The sequence below is a fragment of the Tamandua tetradactyla genome, chromosome 14, assembly GCF_023851605.1.
Source record: "Tamandua tetradactyla isolate mTamTet1 chromosome 14, mTamTet1.pri, whole genome shotgun sequence".
Classification (NCBI taxonomy): Eukaryota; Metazoa; Chordata; class Mammalia; order Pilosa; family Myrmecophagidae; genus Tamandua; species Tamandua tetradactyla.
Window position 1 is genome coordinate 45,701,110 of NC_135340.1, and position 24,987 is coordinate 45,726,096.

At 40.6% G+C, this 24,987-nt stretch overlaps 2 protein-coding genes across 4 annotated transcripts in view; both read left to right on the forward strand.

Annotated features, from left to right (window-relative positions):
- The first annotated feature begins 153 nt into the window (after window positions 1-153).
- On the forward strand, window positions 154-956 carry NOP10 (NOP10 ribonucleoprotein). The gene is made up of 2 exons (XM_077126627.1): window positions 154-285; window positions 567-956. Exons 1-2 carry the CDS (start codon window positions 232-234, stop codon window positions 705-707), a joined length of 195 nt encoding a protein of 64 aa, XP_076982742.1. The 5' UTR covers window positions 154-231; the 3' UTR covers window positions 708-956.
- A 2,784-nt stretch (window positions 957-3,740) lies between these two features.
- The window catches only part of SLC12A6 (solute carrier family 12 member 6), a 200,971-nt gene continuing 179,724 nt past the window's right edge, over window positions 3,741-24,987 (forward strand). For 2 of the 3 annotated variants that reach the window (XM_077127350.1, XM_077127352.1), the window contains exon 1: window positions 3,741-5,313. In XM_077127350.1, coding sequence (XP_076983465.1) covers window positions 5,043-5,313 — 271 coding nt within the window. In that variant the 5' untranslated portion in view covers window positions 3,741-5,042. The remainder of the gene's footprint in view (window positions 5,314-24,987) is intronic. The other variant, XM_077127349.1, reaches the window with a different exon arrangement.

A 24,987-nucleotide genomic window follows, 5' to 3' on the forward strand; every position in this document is an offset into this window, starting at 1 on the left:
CATCAAGGCATGTAAGGTTACAACTGCAGGCCCCCAGGCCAAATCCTGCGATAGAGCGCCCCCTTCTGGTCAGCTGAAGAAAATGCCAAAAATGGACTACAATTCCCGTCATGGCTTGAGACAGACTTCCGGCTATACCGGAAGGACGTTGTGAGCACGTGAGGTGGTGGGACAGGCAGAGGCGCAGATAAGCGTGCGGACGGAAGTGGTGTCTCTGCTTGAAGCGTGGTCATGTTTCTCCACTTTTACCTCAATGAGCAGGGAGACCGGGTCTATACGCTGAAGGTGAGGAGAGGATACTGCGAGAAATGGGGGGCAGGGGGCGGCGGCGGGCGGACGAGACCGGCTAGGTTTGGAGATCCAGAAATGCCGGAACCGAGGCGTGTAGACGCAGGGTTGTGCCGCTTCTTGAACAGACCGTCGCGTCTCCTAACCCTTTGCTTGCGCCTTATCGCGTTCCCACCCGCACCCCCTATTCCAGCCTCAGTCAACCTTATGACGCCAGTAATTGAGTTTGCCCCTCACTCCGGTGCTGAGATCGTGTTTTCTCTTCCCTTCTCGAGCAGAAGCTTGACCCAATGGGACAACAGACCTGCTCAGCCCATCCTGCCCGCTTCTCCCCAGACGACAAATACTCGCGACACCGAATCACCATCAAGAAACGCTTCAAGGTGCTCATGACCCAGCAACCGCGCCCTGTCCTCTGAGGGTCCCTCATATTTCATGTCTCTTCGGTCTCCTGCTACCCCTCGGAGTCTTTCTTTAAATAAGCTCTTCAGTCTGTGAATCTTGAAGCCCTGTTTTATTACCACCCTTGGTCTTTGGAATCTAGTCGCATTGCCTTTGATCATGCTTGTGTGAGGCAATCATGTTAGCATCTCCTATAAAGGAAACAAGTTTGAATCTTTTCATTTTGTGAACTACTGTTGGGTTATTAAAGACAGAATGATTTAAAAGAGCTCTCATTTTGTGTGTTGTGGGAGAAAAGAGTTGGTAAACAAAAAAAACGAGGGAGATGAAGGGGGAAATGTCCCAGAGCATGGCAATAAGATCACTTGTAAGAAAAACTCAGTCGCTGCTGTAGCAGCGAGTAGTGATGTGCTGTTGTTGATCGGAGTGCGTCGGGAAAGGGGAAGAAAGGTTGAGAAAGACCTTCACAACTGTCTATATTCACTGAAAAATACCCATGTTGTCATTCCTTGTGCCCCCTAGCAATGACATTTTGACTCAAAATGGAAGAGTTTATTGAAAAAGAATAGCAACCATATTGTAGAGGAAGGCCAGTGGATTGGAAGTCAGGAGATGAAGGTTTTCCCCTATTTGTGCAACTTGAAGAATTTGGTGCTATTTTTCACATCATTTCAACGTTCTCTTCCAGCTCTAAAATTGAGAGGATTTAGTGAGTCTTTCTTTTCAGTATATCTGTAGTGTTTGTCCAAACTTTATGAATAGTAGTGCCCACATGCATATTTTCTCTCTGGAAATATTCCCAGAACTTTAGGTCTCTAATCAATTCTCTTTTTACACAAACCTAATTTTGCATTCTTTCTGGCAGCTACTATGTGGAACTCTTCATGAACTTTAATTTAGGAGATGAGGTGAGGTATGAGAGGTTCAAGAAAGAACTTGAAATCTTTTAGGACCTGAGCTTCTATCATGGAGCAATAATAAATGACTTTCAATCCAATTACTTCATATTAAGAGGGTGCAGAAAAATACTGTATCCAGGCACTCAAGAAATGCTAGGTTGCTTCTTCCTCTCATTGTCAAGTTAATCAACCCCTATTTCTCAGTTGTGTTACTTGGCTTTTGACGTTGGATTTGAATGTGCCTGCTCAGTGCCATTGGTTTAAAAATTGCTTTTTGGAGAACATATTCTAATTCAGCAATCTTTTCCTACTTTGTCAAAATTAGCAGAAGTAACTCAAATCAGCACAAATGTCATTTATAAAGACTACAATGGAAAGGGATAGATAACATTTCGCTTGGCCCATGTTGTCTGACCATCCTAGCAGAAAAGTTGAGGACAGTTGTTGACTGCTGAGAAAGAAGGAAGTCTCTGGACTTGGATCATAATCAACGGAGAAAGATGATTTTTAAATTAATTACTTAAACTTACAAAAATGTTGAAATGAGATAGTTTCCTTTTGAGCAATTAATTTTTTTTTTATTTTAGCCTAGTCACTTTCAAAAAGTTCTTAACATTGGGTAGAAAGGATGTTAAGGAGTTATCCTAACCTATTAAGAGAGTAATGATTGGTGAAATATTTAAAGTTATACGAGTAACAAGAAAAAGGGCCTGATGCTAAAAGTTTCTTTTTCTTAAGAGTGGGTAAATGAACTCTACTGTTATTTTTTAATGTTGACTGCAATGCTGATTTTTTTCTTAAAAAAAAAAAAATAGCATTGTTCCCCATGGAACCTGCAACATAGACTGAAATTAGACCCTGGGCTGGAAATGTTCCTAGTTGAAGTAGAGGAGAAAAGGCAAACTGTTGTGCAGTAATGAGAACTTTTTCCTTCGGTATTAACATCTCCTGGGACATAAACTTATAGAGCTTGATGAGTGCTCAAAGACAAGAGAGGAATCTTAAGAGTTATAGTATATTAGCATTACGTAGGATATATAAGTAAATGTAAGTACACTGTGATAAAAAAAAAATTGGTGATGTAAAATCCAGCATTTCTTAACAAAGGAAAGTCTGTGGGTTTCCAGTGAAAAACAGGCCTGCCTGAGTTAAAAATATCCCTTGGGGAGATGGATTTCTTGCTGTATCTGTAAGAAAGCTAGGAACCTGAATCAAGTACCACAGGCTTTATAAAGGTTCAGGCTTCAGGAGCTGCACATTTTTTCCTCATTTTGTTACCTGGGTCTTTTAAAATGGACTTTGGACTTTGTGTACCACTTGATGAAAAGGGGTTTTCCTGGCTTGGGTCTTTACAGTTCTGAACCAATTTTTAAAGATGCGGTTTAAACAGTTCCACTTGTGAGGAGCAAAGACCCGGGGAAAGCCAAGGGCCAATTTCTGGGACCAGAATGTTAAATGTCTTGATCAAAGGCACAGCAAATAAATTTAGTCAACATTTATTGAACACCTCTTTATGCATTAAATATACACACTAAAAAATAACTCCATCGCCAGTAAATGTAATAGGGAGAGCACTGGGAGTAGAGAGAAAGTATCTCAATGTCTTTTCCAGGTCTAAAATTATTTATCTAAAGTGTTCTTTAATGGAACGTTCAGTCTGACTAGAAAATGGGCCTACTATTTTTCAAAAGACGGAAACAAGAAAAATCATGCAGTATCCAGTGCGTCTAAAATTGCTGCCTCTACGCTTTAGGATAGAATTCTACATAAAATTCCCATAAGGGTCATACGTAAATATTTGGAATGGGGGGATTGTTATAATTCTTACAGAGATTATGAATGGTATTTTCAGAAACACTCTTATTAAAGAGAGATGGCCCTTGAGGTCTCCTCTTTGAAATGTCTTCCAAGTACTGCAACCCCGGTCCTACCCCGCGAGGCTTCCGCCCCTACATCCGACTGCCAATTTCCGCGATACCCCAGGACCCTCAAACGCTCGGTCCTACTCCCCGCCCCCTCCGCCCACCCGGCTCGCCTGGGCCCAGGGTGGGCGCATGCGCGCAGTCCTCCGTCACCTCGCGGGCCGCAGAGGCTGGGCGGGGCTCCCGGGCGCGCGCAGGACGGTGCCGCCCTCCGACCCTTCCCCCAGGTTTTTTTTCCGGACTGTTAACCTCGAATGAGGAACGAGTCGGGCGGGAAAGGAGGGGCTCCGGCGGCAAGGCTGCAGACCGCCGGGCCGGGCGCTGGGGGTGGCGAGGTCACGTAACGGCTGCTTTGGCGTCTGACTGGGGAGGGGGCACCCTCCCCTGCTGCCGGAGCCCTCCCACGCGCGCCGCGGCTCGGAAACAGTTACCGGCTAGTAAACAACAGCTGCGCGCGCACCAGCATCAGCTGGCGCGGGGATCGGCACCTGCGACCTCCTACTCCCCTACGCCGGATCGCCCCCTCCTTCTCATCCGGTGGCAGCCTGCGTGGCAGTCTCCTCTTCTGCTAGAACCTGAAGGACGGCGAGGGGCTGACCTGCGCTGGGGTCCTGATAGGGGAGGAAGCATCTCCTGTCACACGCAAGACACATCATCAGTAAGCAGACCGTGAGCTCGATGGACTGACAACGACCTGCCAAGACCCCGAGCTGCAGTCCGAGGTGTCTTGATCCGCTAGCCTTTTCCTCCCAGATCCCAGGGACCTTTACTGCCGGGAGAAGAGCGGGCTCGCCACCCCCGCAGACATCTCGGCGGCAGAATTCCGATCTGCCTTGCACCCTCTGCTGCTCACCCTTCTCTTTCTTCTCCATCCAGTAGTGGGATATTTTTCCCGTTATGCATGCGCACCTCTCCCACCAGGCCCAAGTGGATTATTGGCCTCAAAAACATCGGGTGGCTCTTCACACACCTCCTCCCAGCCAAACCTGTGGGGTATTCACCTGATGCACAACAGGTGGCCAGGTGTACACTTTTTTTGCAATCTGATCCATACTGTATTCGCCTGATAGGGTGGGCCTGCACGCACTTTGCTCAACTAGAACTGCGGGACACTCACCAGATAAAGGATCAACTACCTCAGCCAGAACCTGGGTGTTAAGGGAAGGGAGGCTTCACTTGCTGCTCTGAGACCATGGCACTGAATTCTCAGCCCTGGATCATGGGAGATAACTAGGTAGCTCTTCATTCTGAAGGAACGAAGTCACACAAGATTGGCATCATTTCCACCCCTCCCCCCAAAATTATTTTTTCAGCTATTGGCGGTGCACTTTCTAGGATAGTGTGATCGAATTCTGAGTAGAAGTAGCCTTGAGATTTTTTGTGTAGTATGAATCAAGGTAATTAAGGTGTTTTGTGTTTCTGTTTGTTTTTTTTTTTAATTAACCTTTCTGTTTTTGCAATCAAAAGTATCAGCATAGGAGGCAGTATTTGCGGGAGGGTGTTCTTTTTCCTTTGTCCTTAAAAAAAAAAGATGCATCCTCCAGAAACCACCACCAAGATGGCTTCAGTTCGGTTCATGGTGACACCAACAAAGATCGATGACATTCCAGGTTTGTCAGACACCAGCCCGGACCTCAGCTCTCGATCTAGTTCCCGAGTAAGATTTAGCTCCCGGGAAAGTGTACCTGAAACAAGCCGCAGTGAACCTATGAGTGAGATGTCAGGGGCCACCACTTCACTGGCAACCGTTGCCCTGGATCCAGCCAGTGACCGGACTTCTAACCCCCAGGATGTGGCTGACGGTAAGTAGAAATATAGATAATAGAATACTTTCAAAACTGGGTTATTTATCCAGGAGATCAAATACTGGGAGGTCATTTTCCTATCATACCATGATCGTCAGAAGCCAATGGTTTGAGATGCTTAGGGAACCCTTTGGAATAATGATAAATATAGTGGGTCTCTGCTGTAGTAATTTGATGTGTGGGAAGGAGTAATGGTAAGAAGGAAAGTAGATGCATATTTTTATTCCCTTGTTTTTGTCTCTTTAGAATTGAAATGGATTCTGTGGTTAAGGATGACTATCGAATAATTTAGTAGTTTTCAGCACAGGAAATACTAAATATCAATTTTAGTCACCGCTGGGGCTTCATTTATGTCTGCTTTTAAAGGCCAGTTAAGGGAAGTAGTTACTGATAATATCTTAGTGACTTTTCTCTGGAGATTTCAAATTTCACCTTATAAAATTGTTTTTAAATTTTTATATTTTACAGAGATAGTGGGTCCAGAAGCTAAGCTTATTTGGAGTGATGCTGAGTAGGGCTAATGTGTTGTCCTTTCAAATACAGGAATTCTGTTAGGGCCTGATCCTGGCATAATCACTTTGAATTTTAGATAAATATACTGAGTATTGAGCTTTTGTAACCATGATGTAGCATGCAATGTGTTGACCATTATAACCCTTAGCTTCCTAAACCAGTTTGAGTCTCCTGACTTTGAATTTTTCATTTGATATAGTGGGAAGAGGTGATGGAAGAGAGGTAGGACATAAAGTAGACAATCATAACACTTTTTGAACTCTGAAGTAGAGAAGTTTGAGAGCTGCTATACCGATTTATATATTTAGTTTTATAATGTATTCTAACTAATAGATATTTCTGGTGATGAAAATTTCCCTTAAGAATCTAAAATCTATTAAAATGATATTCTACCCAAGTTTGATAATCATGGACTCAGCCACTCACTTGTGAAAGTGTGACTAACTTACCATCTTTCCGGTGTCCGGAAATACTGTTCCTCCTAACAAAGAATACAGGAAGCCAGAATTATTTTAGTTCCTTAATTCTGTTTGTGTTTCTTAATGTCTGTAGACAGGCTGAAGTTGGTGAAGTTTAGTTCTAAAATTCACTCATCCTTAACTGATTATTTCATTTTTTTGCGAGTGGTTCCTGGAATTAACTGATTTCCACATCTTGACAAACTTTACACTGTGTACTCCTGGGTTAAAATTACATTATGGAATCAAAATAGTTTATCATCTCATCCTCCTCCAAATTAATTCTAGATTGTAGTTATTCATTATTTTACATTTAAGTTGTAAAAATACCAGGTAAAAACTATAACAGTGTTAACATTTTTTAAGCTGTAATTGTCATTAGGTAATTTATAGTTGAGTTGTTAGACTTGTGACTTATATGTTATTGAATTTTATCTTTACTTTCTTTAAAAAGTGGATTTATATCTGTAATGCTGTAAGCCTTGCAGAGCAGGATCCTTGTCCAGACTGCTCTTCTTGCCTTACCTTTAAGCATTCTTTAAAGTCTTAGAGTGATAGAATCTTCCACTATGAGTTAAAACTGGGGATGTGTAGGTGATCAAATGTTTTATTTAAGTGGGTTCAGAAGTTAAACCTTGGCTCTCTAGCACATTTATGTTTAAAATATTCTCTGATACCCAGATGGAAGGGAAATTAGCAGTCCAGCCATTAGATTACCCTTTCCCCTATTCTTGGGAAACAAGTTTCCTACTTACCTACTCCCTCCCTTCCTTCCTATTTCCACCTACTCCCTCCCTTCCTTCCTCTTTCCCCCGCCCCCCCTCTGTTTTCCTCTTCTCCCCTCTCCGTTTTTATGATGACTTTTCTTGTGATGACTATCTTTTTCTTATGATGACTATCACCCTGTGATATATTTTCCCTACTATTAGACAGAACTGAGTATAAATGCAGTTATTTCAATATGGGGATGCCCTTGTTAAGCTTAGATGTAGATCTTTTAAGGAAAATGAAGAGCATAATGGTTATCTACTTCTGTTTGGGGGATAGATTTAGCATTGAAAAATGACTACTTCCTTCCCTACAATTGACTCTATTCTTAAGCTCATAGTGTTTCAGAAATCACAATTTCAGGATTGTGTTTGCTATTTTAATATTTACAATTCTGCAAATTTTTGGCCTTTTCTACATCCTTTTGTGGTTGTATCACGGTATGATTCTAGTACCTTTCCCTACAATTCCATGCCTCTGCATTTTTTTCCTTTAGAGACACTTCCCACCTAATGTTTCTTTCTGTCATATGCCTTTCACTCATATTACCTTGCACAAACAAGAGGGGGGGTGACAAATGAAATTTTAAATACTTGTTTCTATCCGTATATTTATCGATGTTTAATTTTTTTCTACTTAAGAGTCTTATGAGTAGATGATTATCTTTCTATCAAAGTACTTATAGTTTCTCTGGCATTTTGTCAAGTTCCATAATAATTCATTGGGCTGGTCCAGCTGGTGAATAAAATCAAGAATCTAACACTGAACTTATTTATGCATGAAAAATGTTTTAAAAGATACAGAAGGAACTGTTGAGAGTGGATACCTCTGGAGAGTGAGGAATTTCCCTCTACAATAATTCAGAAGGGCATGAATTTTTTTTATAGTGAGAATGTTTCATTTTTATAATAAAGATTTTTCTTAAGAGACTTACTATACTAGAGCTGAAAGGAACCTCAGATGATCTAGATCTTAGTAAATGGAGAAATTAAGGCATAATTATAGAAATGGGGATTTGTAGATCACATAGTTGCAAAGCCAAGACTGAAGCACAAATCTCCTGATTCCTCTCCAGTGCTCTTTCCATGATAACGTTTTGCCTCTGCCATGATAAACATTTTTCACATTTGCCTCATAACCATTGGGTTAATTTAAATAATTGAAGAGCAGGGGAAATATTTTCAATGTCTTATGCAGGCTGTATAAATTTCAACTTATGTAATTCAACAACCACTCCTGAGACTCTGATATGTGTGAGGTACTATGACAGGAATTGTAGGAAATATGCAGGTAAGATACAGGTAGGTTCTGCCTTTGGGAACCTAATCGTATAGTGGTGAAAATGACAAGTACACTTGATCCTTTCCTTCACCAAACATTTATTGAGCACTTATTATGGGTCAGGCCACTTATTATGGGTCAGGCCCTATACTGCATGTTAAGGATGCAGAACTGGAAGAAGAATCCGTTATCTGTTCTCAGGAAATTTATGATCTGCTTGAGAAAGCAAACAAATTTTCATATAAATTATAATGCTATACGATAAGTCCAGCAAAAGAAATATGCATAAATACAGCAAAGAAAAACGATGAACTGAGGTAAAAATGAAAACTGATGAACTGAGGTAGGAGACTAGAGAATTTGATGAGATAAAGTGCAGTGAAAGATGAGGGAGAATTAAAGACTGGTCAGAGTTGAATATTGGAGTTAACAGTTTCAAAGTTAACTAGTTTGAAAGGTTCTAAGTGTTAACCTGATGTAACATGCAGCTACGGGAGTAGGTTTCTGAAGTGGAGTAAAAGTAGAAGTCACTTGAGGGCAAGGTCTAAGTGTACCAACTTTGAAGCTGGCTGTTGCCAAGTTTTTACTAAGGGATGTTAGTTGATAGAGATGCGAAAATAGTTTAGATACATCCTCCTATGAAGGCTTTTCTGGCTCAACACCACATCAGATAGAATTAATCACTTCCTTATATCTATATATACTATTTAACAAGACTATTACTATAATAGCTATATAATTTTATTTTGTTGTTTGTATTAACATACTGTTTTTTCTCAGCTAGACCAGAAGGTTCTTGAGGACGGGGCATAAAGTTATTTGCCTTTTTATCTTTGTCTCAGTATAATGTGCGATGCCCATAAAACTAGTGCTCAGTAAATATATACTGAATTGAAGATTTCCTACACTCAAAAAAAGAGACATTATGTAAGCAGAAATTTAAAACATGCTATGATAGAGGGGAATTTAGGCTGGGTACTAGAGAAGTAATGCTTCATTCTGGCTGCATGTTGGAATGATCTAGAGAGTTTTAAAAAAAACACCTTTGCCATGGCCCCATCCGCAAAGATTCTGATTTATTTGCATTCTTTAAAAAATTTTTTTTTAAATTATAGTTTTAAAAAGCCCTTCAGCTGATTCTGTAATATAAAGCCAAAGTGGAGGACCACTGCTCAAGAGGGCAGAGTGATTAACACTACATGCTTGGGGAAAACCTTCCCACCTGAGCTGGGCTTTGAAGGATGAACAGAAGTTCACCAAGTAGAAAAAGCACAGTAGGCATTTCAGTAGGTCTCAGAATATTTATCTATTCTAGAAGTCGTTAAATTGCACATAGAAATTTGTCCTATGGCTCATCTATCAGTTTTATAATGTTTTAACAAGTTTTATCCATTCTCATGCTAGGGTTAAATCATAATAATGTTTGACTAAGAAAATTGGAAATTTTGTTTTTCATAAGAACACATTTCAAAATACCAAGCACTTATTTTATAAAGAAATTTTTGTTTTGTTTTTTTTTTGGCCCCAAACCAAAATAAGTAAATTCTATTTTATTGTAAATCTCAGATGACTTTACCCTTCTTTTGAATAGACCTCTGTGTTATATGGCTATTGAATTCTATCCATGTTTCGCTTTTGCATTTTAATAGTGAGCTATAATATTGTATAATGTATTGTAGTGTATCTTTATACCATAAGACACAATCAGCCAAATTCAGAATATGGAGAATCTTATTGAATAACTAGGTTCTTCAACAGATAAATCGCATGGGGTACAAGAGGGGTGATGGAAAGGAAGGGAACACTGTTAGAAAAGAAAGAGTTATGTCAACCAAATGCAATGAATGGACTTAGTTTGGGTCCTAATTTGAACAAAACAACTGTAAAAAGACACTTTTGAGATAATCAGGGTAATTTGATATGTACTTCATCTTAAGTGATATTAAGGAATTGTTAATTTTCCTAGATGTGTTTATTGCATTGTGGTTGTGTGTGTGTGTATAGAAATATTTACAGGTGAAATGAATTGTTCCTAGGATATGATTTAAAATGCTTCAGTGGTGTTGGGGGTAGTGGTGGGGAGGGGACCCACACACATACACAAAAAGAAAAATTGGGGAGAGAGAGGCAGAGCTACATTGGCAAATGTTGGTAATTTGTTGAAGCAGAATAAAAGGTACATGAGGGTTCATTTTTCTAAGACCCCTCTAAGAATGCTGCTTTAATAGAGAGGACTTTGTTTTATCGAGTCTGTCTAAAATATTCTAGATATTTGATATCAGTGATTGTTACAGTGATTACTCCCATATTCTGTCTTTGGTGGTCTCATTCATCTCACTAAATTCTCTCCACTAGGAGCCCATATTCATTTTCTCATAGTGGCATCTTTCTTGAGCCCAGATTTTCATAAGCTTTGCTTTGATATTACCCTTACTGGAATGAAAGAAAGCAAAAGAAGGAGGAGGACACTCCTGGGACTCTGGGAGCCTATGAAAGTCATATTTTCCCATTTTAAAGCTGTTAAAATAAGGGAAATGTTTCTAATGCTGAAATTTAAGGCAACTTGTAATGACATTTCAGGACAATGTTATGTTATAAACTTTGTATCATGGCTGTCTCTCCTTTTACCCCTCTGCTTAATGAATATTTATGGATTAACAAGGACTTTGTGCAGATTCTAAAATGGTACCCTTTCCTTTTTACCCTGAGCTCTTAATTCTGTGAGTTCACAATTGACTGGAGAAGCACAGGCTTGATTTCAGACCCTTCCCTTGCTCTTTTAGCCTGATGTCCTTGTGCAAAGCCGTACCTGGTGGACCTGTTGAATAATAATATGTGTTTAAGTGCTTGGTGATGTGTGTTTATAAATAGTAGGTAGCAAAGTTTGAAGAGCTATTGAGGGAATTAAGAAAGCATTGTATTTTGTGAAATGTATTTTAAGTTTTACAAGTAATGGAAAAACTAGATGCTGTTAAAACACTGTGTTTTGGTGTATTTTGTAAAATTCTAGCAATTATTTTTGAAGGTATAAGCACAAGACTGCAGAACATTCCGTGTACACACAAATATACACATACATTCCGGGTACCTTGCCTTAAATACAGAAATTCAACAGTTGATTAATAAGAACTATTATTACATATGTTTACTTAGTTCTAAGGTGTATATTCTTCTTTCATATAGTTACATTTCTGACAATTAGATGCATCTACTTTTTTTTTTTATTTGCATGGGCAGGCATCAGGAATCGAACCCAGGTCTCTGGCATGACAGGCGAGAACTCTGCCTGCTGGGCCACTATGGCCCATCCTAGGTGCCTCTACTTTTAAAGAATTTTTAAGCTACTATTAAAACATTGATGAAACTTACAATTAACAAGATTTCAGAATGAAGGCAATAATATAATTAAATCAGTTTGAGAGGTTATGAAATCTGAAGTTAGGATATCTTTTTGTTTTTTAACATGGGCAGGCACTGGGAATCGAACCTGGGTCCTTAGGCATAGCAGGCAAGCACTCTTACCTGCTGAGCCACCGTGGCCCGCCCTGAAGTTAGGATATCTTAACTGAAAAAATGTACAAGGGTTGAACTTTTACTTTTCTTCTCAGAACTGCAGGTTTTGTATGTGAAAGATGCCGGAATTCCTAAGTTATTAGGAAATTACAGATATGTTTAGGTCCTGGTTATAGCCTTGGTTTTTGTTTTTTGTTTTAATTTCCTGTTATCTTAGCTCAGAGCTTGGTTTCAATTTCTAGTTTCCTCCCTAAATTAAACAAAGGCAACTTCTGATTTCTACTTTTATTACTATGTTGCTAAGCCTTATTACATTTCTAATGGCTGTGAGAAATTTATGGAAAATATTCAGTTAATACCAGACTGTTTACAGTAATAACCATTTGATAGATAACTAATTTTTGCCAGAGTGGCACCTGAATTTCTTCCCATTTTATCAGACAAGTCTGCTTTTACTTTGGAGGAAGGATATTCATTTTTCATATTGCCAGTCTCTTGTATACACAAATACATTTTTACTTTGCTTTGGAGTGCTATGAGAAATTATTGAATTCCACTGAAATTCACCTTCATTCTGTTGTAAATTTACCATGTTTAGGCTTTTCCTATAGCCTGAAATAATGCTTTATGATATATTTAAATTTATATCCTAAATACATGTGAAAGTTTATGCTCGGTTTATTAATTTTTCCTAGCTTTGGCAGTGTGCTACATTCCAAATAAAATTTGAGAATTGACAGAAGATAGAAAACATTCTTCCCTGACTATTAGATGAAATTAATTCTTTCCTTTCCTGAAAAAATCATCAGATTTGATATTTTTTCATTTAAAACAAAAAATGGATTTTTCTCATCTGGAACAACACTGAGGTAGTAAAGTTAAATGACCCGCCACAAATTATATAAGCAGTACATTAAAGTATTGATTTGAGTCTATGTGTGTGTGATTCTAATATCTTTTTTTTTTATTTTGTCATTAAACTAATATCAGTAGTCTTGTCATTACACTATACTTTCTTTGTACTAATCCTGGGTGGCTTATCCTGAAACATTTACCCAGCAGCAATTGTAGACTAGTAGACGAAGCATAAAAGAAACGCAGCTTTTATGTTCTGTGGACATTTTTGCAATGGTTTTGCCTTGAATTGGGGGCATGAGAAGAGATAGTAAAAAAAGGTAATAAAATAATGTTACGTTCTTCCTAAAAGGGAATCTGGTCCAAAGACATATATTTCTCTGTCTTTTGCACAGATAATCTGCAAAAGCCTTGTTCAATGTAGTAGTGCTGAGTTATATGAACAGTTACTGACTTAGTTACATTAGTCCATCTGTCTTAAAGTTAATGAATATTCATATTTTGATCCAAGTCTCAGTAGGTCAGTTTTAAAATGTAGTTTTGTTGTGGGGGTGGAAGGAAGCAGTAGCTTATGAAAAACACTTCTTCTCTGAGGTGAAAATTAAATTAATAAGGAAATTTTCCTTTGGATTGAGTTTTCATTTTCCTTTCCTTACACTTTCAGAAATATGTCCTTAGTTTTGACAATATATTGCCTAATGTCAGTTTCATTTTCTGTACACTGCTTTTAGTGTTGACTAGGAGCCCATTTTTAATCCAAGTATTTCATAATAGAAAAATGAAATGTAATACATCAGAAATTAAAACCCGAGCAAGATACTGATTAGTCCAGTTTCGTAGCTATCAGTGCTACCTCTTTTACTGATAATGCTTGGATCCTGTCATATTTAAGCTATTTAGTATTAGACTAGTGAAAAAGATAGGCAGTCCTATATAGGGAGTCGCAATACGGTGAAAAATCTAATAGTAGAAGCTGAGGGCTCTGAATACTCGAATGATTATGCCTCATATAGTAATTGGGTCAGCAGCCTAAGTGGCTGAAGTAGCCATCAAATTAACTAGATGTCAACTTTCCTACTACATTATTTCCTCTAGTAAAGATTTACACCCTTAGATGAAGAAGTAGCCGGGAAAGGTAATGGTGTGTCATGTTCTCAAGGTTTTCTTCTTTGCTTACAGTGTAATATACTTATATTCCTTGTTTTATATTGCCTTCTATTATATAATTAATTAGCTACTGTGGTAGTTAGGTTCAGGTGTCAGCTTGGCCAGGTGAAGATACCTAGTTCTATTGCTGTAGACATGAGCCAATGGCATGTGAACCTCAAGTGTTGCTGATTATATCTGCAGTCAGCTAGGAGGCATGCCTGCTGCAATGAATGATATTTGGTTTAATTGGCTGGTGCTTAAATGAGAGAGCTCAATTTAGCACAGCCCAAGCAGCTCAGCATACCTCATCTCAGTACTCACAGCTCAGCCCAGGCCTATAGAGATGCAGAAAGGAATCACCCCGGGGAAAGTTGTTGGAACCCAAAACCTGGAGAGAAGGTCAGCAGAGATCGCCCTGTGCCTTCCCACGTACAAAAGAACCTCAGTGGAAAGTTAACTGCCTTTCCTCTGAAGAACTATACATTAACTAAATAAATCACCTTTTTTTAAAAGCCAATCCGTCTCTGGTGTGTTGCATTCCAGCAGCTAGCAAACTAACAGTGTGAGCTCCTTGAGAGCAGGAATAGTTTTATTCACTGTGGTTTCCTATTTCTTGGCAAATAGTGGGCATTCAAATAAATTGAATAAATGTGTGATTCTTTCACCTTAATAAAGCATGAGGTTTTCCTAATATTTTAACTTAGAGAATTCTTTACCTGCTATGTTGGTTTGAAAGTATTTATGTACCATAGAAAAGCCATGTTTTAGTTCTAATGCAATCTTAGAATTGGAAACAGCTTTTTCTTTTAATCCATACACAGTATTATAGGTTGGAAACTTGATTAGATTATCACCACAGAGATGTGACTCAACCAATTGTAGGTATTAACCTCGGATTAGTGGGAGATGTGACTGTACCATTCCAGGTGAGTCCCAATTCCTGGAATCCTTTAAAAAAAGGAAACATTTTGGAGAGAGTCACCTTTTAGAGCCATGAGAATCAGGAGAATCCATACAGCCAGAGACCTTTGGAGATGAAAGAATATGTCCTGGGGGAGCTTCATGAAACAGGAAGCCTGGAGAGAAAGGTAGCAGACGTCTCCATGTGCCTTTCCAGTTGTGAGAGAAACCTCTGAACTTCATCGGCCTTCTTGAGTGAAGGTAACCCCTTGTTTGGTGCCTTAATATGGACGTTTTTATAAACTTGCTTTAATAGAGACATTTTCACAGCCTTAGAACTGTAAACTAGCAACTCACTAAATTCCCCTTTTTAAAAAGCCATTCCATTTCTGGTATATTACATTCAGGCAGCTAGCAAACTGGAGCACCTGGCTTACTCTGCAATATTATGACTCCCTCAAAATATTGTATTTTATATATTTCTCTCTCCATTGTTAGCCTCAAATTCATTATACATTTACCTCTCATACCATGTTATAAAAATCCATTTTCAGAGTCAAATTTATGTAATGTGAGATTTAGAAGTTTCAGTTAAGAAGGTTTTACTATCCATAAGAGCTGGTCTTTAAAGTAATTGGGTCAGAGCATTTAATTATTTTTACAATGGTCTACTGTATAATAAGGCAAAATTTAGAATTTGGGTCATTTTGTTGTTGTTTTTTAACCAACATTTACTGTGCTAGTATCAGAGTTAAAGAAGAATTTACTGAATGATTCTCTCTCCTTCCTTAAAAATGCCTCAACTGATTGGATTATCTCTTTGTGGGACGCAGCCTCAGTTGAGCACAGATGTAATCAACCACAGATGCAGTCAACTGAGTGATAATTTAATAGGCCAGCCTTCTGGTTTATCAACCAGCCATGAAATATCCTTGCAGCAACAGTCAAGCCAGTGCTTGCCTGACCAGACAACTGGGTATAATCATTTGGCCAGTTTGACCCTAGATCCTAACCATCACAATCCACTTGGCAGTATACACATCACCTTGAAACATGCTTAATTTTCAAATAGAACACAATAACAGGCATATATTTCACCTAATAATACTCAGCTATCCTGTGTACAATCAGAAACACACTACATCTTTCCAGAATAGAGTGCAAATCCTTAGATAACATCCGCTCTTAAACTTTATCTCCTATAACTTAAATACTATAACATGAACAATGCAACTTATAGGATAAGAAGAAAACAAGATATTTACTTATGTACAAATGCAAACATGCTCATTATAAAATGAAACAAATATTCATACAATCACAATCCTCATTTCTGTAACTGCTCATGTGGTCATAGTTCATATTTATCCTCCTACCCATTCCATGTTCCCTTTACCTTCAGCAAGCACTTCAGCTGGCCGTTGTTCTTGGCCAGGTGGAGTGACCCAGACCTTCATTCTTGAAGTTTCTGAGCCATTGGTAGTCCTGCCTGGATTGGGTGATTGCAGTTTTCTATGGACTTTGACCACAGGGCATGCTAGTACTAAGAGACGCCCTAGGGGATCTTCTGTATTCCAGGAAAACTCTTCTTTACCTCCATTGTGTAGTTGTACTCCTATTTCCCCTTGATAGTCAGGATCAATCACCCCAGACAGAGGAGTAATCCCCTTTGTGCCTGTTGATTCAGTGGCATGAGAAACCCCAAATGGCCAGGTGATAGTTTTAACTTCCACTTGAATGGAATCATTGTTGTTTCTCCTGATAGGAGCACTCCTCTTTTTGGAACTAAGACCTGTTGACCAACAGAGTTCTAAGATTTCAGGAAAGCAAAACTTCCTAGTAGATCCCTAGCAGTGGTAGTGAGTGGTGCCACTCCCATTTCCGTTCCTTGATTCCTGGACCCGTGAATCCTGGCTATGGGAGAAACAGCACCATAAAGTGAATGCTGATCCAGCATACACAGCCTCCTGGAGAACCTTGTCCCAGCCCTGCATGGTATTGCCACCTACTTGGCACCTTAAGTGGGTCTTCAAAAGGCCATTCCACCATTCTGTCAATCCAACTGTCTCTGGGTGATGAGGAACATGGTAAGACCAGAGAATTCTGTGAGTGTATGCCCATTCCCACTCTTCATTTGCAGTGAAGTGGGTTTCTTGATCAGAAATGTGTTGAATACCATGAGAGTGGATAAGACATTCTGTAGGTCCATATGCAGGTTTGAAAGGATGTATGTCCCCTAGAAAAGCCATGTTTTAATCTAAATTCCATTTCATAAAGGCAGAATAATCCCTATTCAGTATTATATGTTTGAAATTGTGATCAGATCATCTTCCTGGAGATGTGATTTAATCAAAAGTGGTTGTTAATCTGGATTAGGTGATGACATGTCTCCACCCATTTGGGTGCATCTTGATAAGTTTCTGGAGTCCTATAAAAAAGGAAACATTTTGGAGAATGAAGGAGATTCAGAGAGAGCATAGAATGCTGCAGCACCACAAAGCAGAGAGTCCACGATCCAGCAGCCTTTGGAGATGAAGAAGGAAAATGCCTCCCGGGGAGCTTCATGAAACCGGAAGCCAGGAGAAGAAGCTAGCAGATGATGCCATGTCCGCCATGTGCCCTTCCAGATGAGAGAGAAACTCTGACCATGTTCACCATATGCCTTTCTGGATGAGAGAGAAACTGTGACTGTGTTTGCCATGTGCCTTCTCACTTGAGAGAGAAACCCTGAACTTCATCGGCCTTCTTGAACCAAAGTATCTTTCCCTGGATGCCTTTGATTGGACACTTCCATAGACTTGTTTTAATTGGAATATGTTCTCAGCCTTAGAACTGTAAACTACCGACTTATTAAATTCCCCTTTTTAAAAACCATTCTGTTTCTGGTATATTGCATTCTGGCAGCTAGTAAACTAGAACAGTCCACATATGGTAGTTTTTGCAGAAGCATTGTATGCAGGAAATGCAAACCCATATCCGGAGTTTGTTTCTATGCCAGTTAGAACAAATTGCTGACCCTTCCGTGATGAAAGTGGTCCAATGTAATCAACCTGCCACCAGGTAGCAGGCTGATCATCTCAGGAAATGATGCCATCTCAGGGACTGAGTGTGGGTCTTTGCTGCTGGCAGATTGAGCACTCAGCAGTGGCTGTAGCCAGATCAGCTTGGTGAGTGGAAGTCCATGTTGCTGAGTCCATGCATAACCTCCATCCCTACCGTCATACTCACTTTGTTCATGAGCCCATTGGGCAATGGCAGGAGTTGCTGAGGAAGGAGAATGACTTGAATCCACAGGATGGATCATCTTATCCACTTGATTATTAAAACCTTCCTCTGCTGAAGTCACCCTCTGGTGAGCATTTACATGGGACTCAAATATGTTCATATTCTTTATCCACTCAGAAAGGTCTACTCATATACCTCTCCCTCAGAACTCTTTTCTCACCAACTTTCCAATCATGCTCCTTCCAATTCCCTGACCATCCACTCAAACCACAGCAACAGCCATGAGTCAAATGAACCTCTGGTCAATTCTCCTTTCAAGCAAATGGCCCGGTACATGGCTGGGAGTTCCACCCACTTGGAGGATTTCCTCTTGCCACTGTTCTTTATGGACATCCCAGGGGGGTTACTTCTAAGTGCTCCCTGCATATTGTGCAGAACCATCTGTAAACCAGGTCAGAATTTTCTCTTCCTAGTTAACTGACCATAAAGAACTCCCCAAGAGGCTGTAGCTCTGGTCTGGGAAAGAGAAGGTAATATGGCAGGAGTGGGGACAATGGGCATTTGGGTCACTTCCTCATGTAACTTACCTGTGCCTTCAGGACCTTCTCGAGCCCTTTCTCGAATATATCATTACCATTTTATGATGGAGTGCTGCCGTGCATACCCAGCTTTCTGGCTTGGTGTATCACACAACACCCAGCTAATGATAGGCACCCCAGGTCTTGTAACTTTTTGGCCCATGGTTAAATGTTCAGTCTCTACCAAGGCCCAGTAGCAGGCTAAAAGGTGTTCCTGCAGTAAATGGTAAGGCTTTGCTCCAAAATCCTAAGGGTCTGCATTGTGATTCTTCTCTAAAGGCCTGCCAAGGCTCCAGATATCATCCTTGTTTGCCACTGACACCTCCAGCACCATTGGATTTGCTGAATCATAGTGCCCATGTGGCAGAGCAGCTTGCACAGTAGCCTGGACATGTTGCAGAGCCTCCTCTTGTTCCAGTCCCCACTCAATACTAGCAGCTTTTCTGGTCACTTGGCAAAGGGGCTGAAGTAGCACACCCAAATAAGAAATAAGTTGTCTCCGAAGTCCAAAGAGGCCAACAAGGCATTGTGACTCTTTTTTTGGTCATAGGAGGGTCCAGGTGTAACAGCTTATCATTCACCTTAGAAGGGATATCTCAACATACCCCATACTCCTGAACACCTAGAAATTTCACTAAGGTGGAGGGCCCCTGTATTGTTGTTGGATTTCTCTCCCATCCCTTGTGTCATGGTCAGGTTTCTGTGTCAACTTGGCCAAGTAGTGGTACCTGTTTGGTTGGGCGAGTGCTGGCCTGTCTGTTGCAATGAGGACACTTCAAAGAATTAAATCATGATCTCGTCAGCTGCATCTACAGCTGATTCCATTTGTAATCAGCCAAGGGGCATGTCTCCTGCAATGAGTGATGCTTAATCTAATCACTGGAAGCTTTTTAAGGAGGATTCGGAACAGACAGGCTCTCTTCCTGCTTCAGCTGGTAAGCGTCTTCTGTGGAGTTTGTCCAGACCCTCCATCGGAATCGTCTGCTTCACAGCCTACCCTGTGGATTTTGGACTCTGTGTTCCCACGGTTATGTGAGATGCTTTTATAAATTTTATATTTGCAAGTATTTCCTGTTGATTCTGTTTCACTAGAGAATCCTAACTAATACAACTTGGTACCAGGAGTGGTTCTTAAGAAACAGAATTTTAAAAATGGATTTCTACTCTGACTGGACTCAAAGGCACTAAGGACTCTGATTCCCATAATCAGAATGACACTCCCAATCCATGGAGTGAGGTGTCAGAAGAGATAGTAAAAATATCACCATTCGATTCTCCTAATGCTTTGCTTGTACGAAGCCAGACTCTGGGAGATAATGTTTTTGACACCTTTACGGAGTTTTGTGGAAATAAAAGGTATAGAGATGTTGGCTGGTTGTTGTTAGAAACAACGTGTACATTAATGAGTGAAAGGAATGGGCTTAAAACTTCAAACAAGAAGCTTAAGTGCCATCTGACAGATGTAGAAGTTTCTATGAGTATCCTGAAGGAAAATCTTATTTTCTGTAGCCGTAGACTTGAGATCTCTGAAAATCAGACTCAGAATCTTATTCTTAGAGTAGCAACTTTACAATGTAAACTGAAATCTCAGTGTTGCATGGTGTCTACCGTTAAAGTGAGGGCATTGATTGGAAAGGAGTGGGACCCTTAAAAATGAGATGGTGACATATGGATATTGATAATGAAGTCGGGAGTGAGGTTGAAACCCTAGGTCATGCTGAGTCTTCTGGAGATAACCCTATAATGGTCTGCCCTGAGGACATAGCTGCCCTACCTCCAGCCTGCCTTGAGGAGTTGGCCACCCAACCTCCTCCTGAAGGTATTAGCCCTGGAGTGATTAATCCTGTTTCACCAGATGAAACTGCAAGTGAATGCCCTGAAGCGAATGGCTTGGGAGATATTTCTAATTCTTTTCATGACCCACCCCTACCACCCCTCATTTCTTCCAAACCTATAACTAGACTAAAGTCTCAACAGGTCCCTAAAGGTGAAGTACTAAGTATCACATGTTATACTCCAAAAGAACTGTGTGAGTTTTCCAATTTATATAGACAGAAATTAGGGGAATATATGTGGCAATGAATTTTAAGGGTGTGGGATAATGGTGGGAGGAATATAAGGCTGGATCAGGCTGAATTTATTGATATGGGCCCGCTAAGCAGAGATTCTGCATTCAGTGTTATAGCTCGAGGGGTTAGAAAAGGTATTGACAGTTTGTTTGAATGGTTAGTTGAAACATGGATCAAAAGGTGGCCAACATTACCTGAGGTTAAAATGCCAAAACTGCCTTGGTATATGTAGATGAGGGGATCCAGAAGTTTAGAGAGATTATAATGTTAGAGTGGATTTATCATGCAAAGCCTGCTCTTACACCCCAGGGATGTCTGGAGGATACACCTTTTACCAGAAAAGTGAGAAATAAATTTGTGAGACTAGCACCATCATCCCTGAAGAGCTCTGTAGTTGTACTTCTCTGTAGGTCAGATATTACTGTAGGAACTGCTGTCACTGAGCTGGAATCCTTAAACACAGTGAGATTAACCAGATCCCCAGTTGGCCAAAGCCAGGTGGCAGCACTTAATCGCCAAAGACAGGGTAGATGTGGCTATTATAATAGACAGCAGACTCACAGCAGGAGTCAAAATTATATGACTCGCAGAGATTTGTGGCATTGGCTAGTAAATCATGGGGTACATAGAAATACAATAGATAGGCAGTTTACTAAATTCTTGTAGTCAAAGAATAGTCAAAATATCACCATTCGATTCTCCTAATGCTTTGCTTGTATGAAGCCAGGCTCTGGGGGATAATGTTTTTGACACCTTTATGGAGTTTTGTGGAAATAAGAGGTATAGAGATGTTGGCTGGTTGTAGTTAGATACACCGTATACATTAATAAGTGAAAGGGATGGGCTTAAGCCTTCAAACGAGAAGCTTAAGTGCCGTCTGATAATGTAGAAGTTTCTATGAGTATCCTGAAGGAATATACTTTTACTGTCCTACCTCAGGAGTCTATCAACTCTCCAGCCCTATGTCATAATCTTGTCTGCAGGGACCTTGATCATTTCTCCCTCCACAAGACATCACACTGGTCCATTATATTGATGATGTCATGTTATTGGACCTAGTGAGCAAGAAGTAGCAACTACTCTAGACTTACTGGTAAGGCATTTGCATGTCAGAGGATGGGAGATAAATCCAACAAAAATACAGGGGCCTTCCGCCTCAGTGAGATTTCTAGGTGTCCAGTGGTGTGGGGCATGTCAAGATAACCCTTCTAAGGTGAAGGATAAGTTCCTGCATCTGGCCCCTCCTACAACCAAAAAAGAGGCACAATGCCTAGTTGGTCTCTTTGGTTTTTGGTGACAACATATTCCTCATTTGGGTTTGCCTCTGCGGCCCATTTATCGAGTAACCAGAAAAGCTACTAATTTTGAGTGAGGACCTGAACAAGAGGAGGCTCTGTGACAGGTCCAGGCTCCTGTACAAGCTGCTTTGCCACTTGGGCTGTATAATCCAGCAGATCCAATAGTTACATTACCCAAATGCCCATGATCTCGGCTCCTGCCACATTACCTTCTCTTTCCCAGACCAGAGCTATGGCCTTTTGGAGAATTCCTTACAGTGAATTGACTGAGGAAGAGAAAACTCGAGCCTGGTTTACAAATGGTTCAGCATGATATGCACATGCCATCCGAAAGTGGACAGCTGCAGCACTACAACCCCTTTCTGGGGTGTCCTTGAAGGACAATGGTGAGGGGAAATCTTCCAGTGGGCAGAACTTCAAGCAGTGCACCTTGTCGTTCATTTTGCTTGGAAGGAGAACTGGCCAGAGTTGCATTTGTATACTGACTCATGGGCTTTTGCTAATGGTTTGACTGGATGGTCAGGGACTTTGAAAGACCATAATTGGAAAATTTGTGACAAAGAGGTCTGGGGAAGAAATACGTGGATAGACCTTTCTTAGTGGGCTAAAAACATGAACATATTTGTGTCCTATGTGAATGCAAACCAGAGGGTGACTTCAGCAGAGGAAGGTTTTAATAATCAAGTGGATAAAATGACTTGTTCTGTGGATACCAGACAGCCTCTTTCCCCAGCAACTCCTGTCATTGCCCAATGGGCTCATGAACAGATGGTCATGGTTGTAGGAATGGAGGTTATACATGGGCTCAGCAGCATGGACTTCCACTTCACCAAGGCAGACTTGGCGACAGCCACTGCTGAGTGCCCAATCTGCTAGCAGCAGAAACCCACACTCGGCCCCCAGTATGGCACCATTTCCCGAGATGACCAGCCAGCTACGTGGTGGTAGGTTGATTACATTGGACCACTCCCTTCATGGTCCAATAACTATACTCTGGATATGGGTTTGCTTTCCCTGCACACAATGCTTCTGCCAAAACTACCATCCATGGGCTTACAGAATGCCTTATCCATCATCATGGTATTCCACACAGCATTGCTTCTGATCAAGGAACATACTTCACAGCAAATGAAGTGCAGGAATGGGTACATGCTCATGGAATTCTCTGGTCTTACCAGGTTCCCCATCATCCAGAAGCAGCTGGATTGATAGAATGGTGGAATTGCCTTTTGAAAACTCAATTACGGTGCCAACTAGGTGGCAGTACCTTGAAGGGCTGGGGTAACATTCTCCAGGAAGCTGTATATGCTCTGAATCAGCATCAGCTATATGGTGCTATTTCTCCTATAGCCAGGATCCATGGGTCCAAGAACCAAGGGTTGGAAATGGGAGTGGTACCATTCACTATTACCCCTAGTGATCCCCTAGGAAAATTCTTGCTTCTTGTCCCTGTGACCCTGAGCTCTGCTGGTCTACAGGTTTTAGCTCCAAAAGGGGGAGTGCATCCACCAGGAGAAACAACAATGATTCCATTGAACTGGAATCTAAGACTGCCACCTGATCGCTCTGGGCTACTCATGCCCCTGGATCAACAAGCGAAGAAGGGGATTACATTATTGGCTGGGGTGATTGACCCTTACTATCAGGGGAAAGGAGGACTGCAACTACACAATGGAGGTAAAGAAGAATTTTCTTGGAATATAGGAGATCCCCTATGGCTTCTTTTAGTACTACCATACCCTGCGATTAAAATAAGTGGAAAACTGCAACAACCCAATCCAGGCAGGACTACCAGTGACTGAAACTTCGGGAATGAAGGTTTGGATCACCCCACCAGGCAAAGAACCACGACTAGGTGACGACGTGCTTGCTGAGGTGATGACATGTCTCCACCCATTTGGGTGGGTCCGGATAAGTTTCTGGAGTCCTATAAAAAAGGAAACATTTTGGAGAATGAAGGAGATTGAGAGAGCATAGAATGCTGCAGAACCACAAAGCAGAGAGTCCACGATCCAGCGACCTTTGGAGATGAAAAAGGAAAATGCCTCCCGGGGAGCTTCATGAAACCGGAAGCCAGGAGAAGAAGCTAGCAGATGATGCCATGTCCGCCATGTACCCTTCCAAATGAGAGAGAAACTCTGACCATGTTCACCATGTGCCTTTCCGGATGAGAGAGAAACTGTGACTGTGTTTGCCATGTGCCTTCTTGAACCAAAGTATCTTTCCCTGGATGCCTTTGATTGGACATTTCTATAGACTTGTTTTAATTGGAATATGTTCTCAGCCTTAGAACTGTAAACTACCAACTTATTAAATTCCCCTTTTTAAAAACCATTCTGTTTCTGGTATATTGCATTCCAGCAGATAACAAACTAGAACCAACCTCCAAATGGGTTCCTTGGCCGTATAAGTCCTGAAACCCAGAGTGACTAACTTCTCCAAGACATCAACTAGTTCGTTCTATCCCCCTATCTCATATTATTGACAGCCTTTTACAACATGAAAAAGTTAGAGTGGGCATAGCGCAAATACCCCTAAAGATTGGGAAAAAGATCAAAGAAGAAGATGGAGTTATAATAGAGAAGATAGGATTTATCAGATGAGTTTGACTGCTGAATCATTTTATTGATACTTCTTTTCGTCTCCAGTGTCTAAAGCAGCTAGAAGGGAAAACCTAAAATTGTGAAACTGTAACCCATACCAAACTCTGAAATCCGTTCTATAACTAATTGTTGCAGTGTGTTTTGAAATGTATTGCTTTTTTGTATATCTACTGTATTTCACAATACATTTTTAAAACATATTAGTAATAAACCAAATACTGTGGGTATACAACTATTAATTGTTAACAATTTTAAAGGTTCCCACAAATTGGCTAGCTCTTGATAGGAAAGCACTCTGAATGGTGCCTTCAAAATACAAGTATTTGAAGACAAAATAAAGTGTCAATGGCTGAGAGATTCCAAACAGAGTTGAGAGGTTATCCTGGAGGTTATTCTTACACATTAAATAGATATCACCTTGTTAGTCAAGACTAATGGAGAGGCTGGAGGGAACTGCCTGA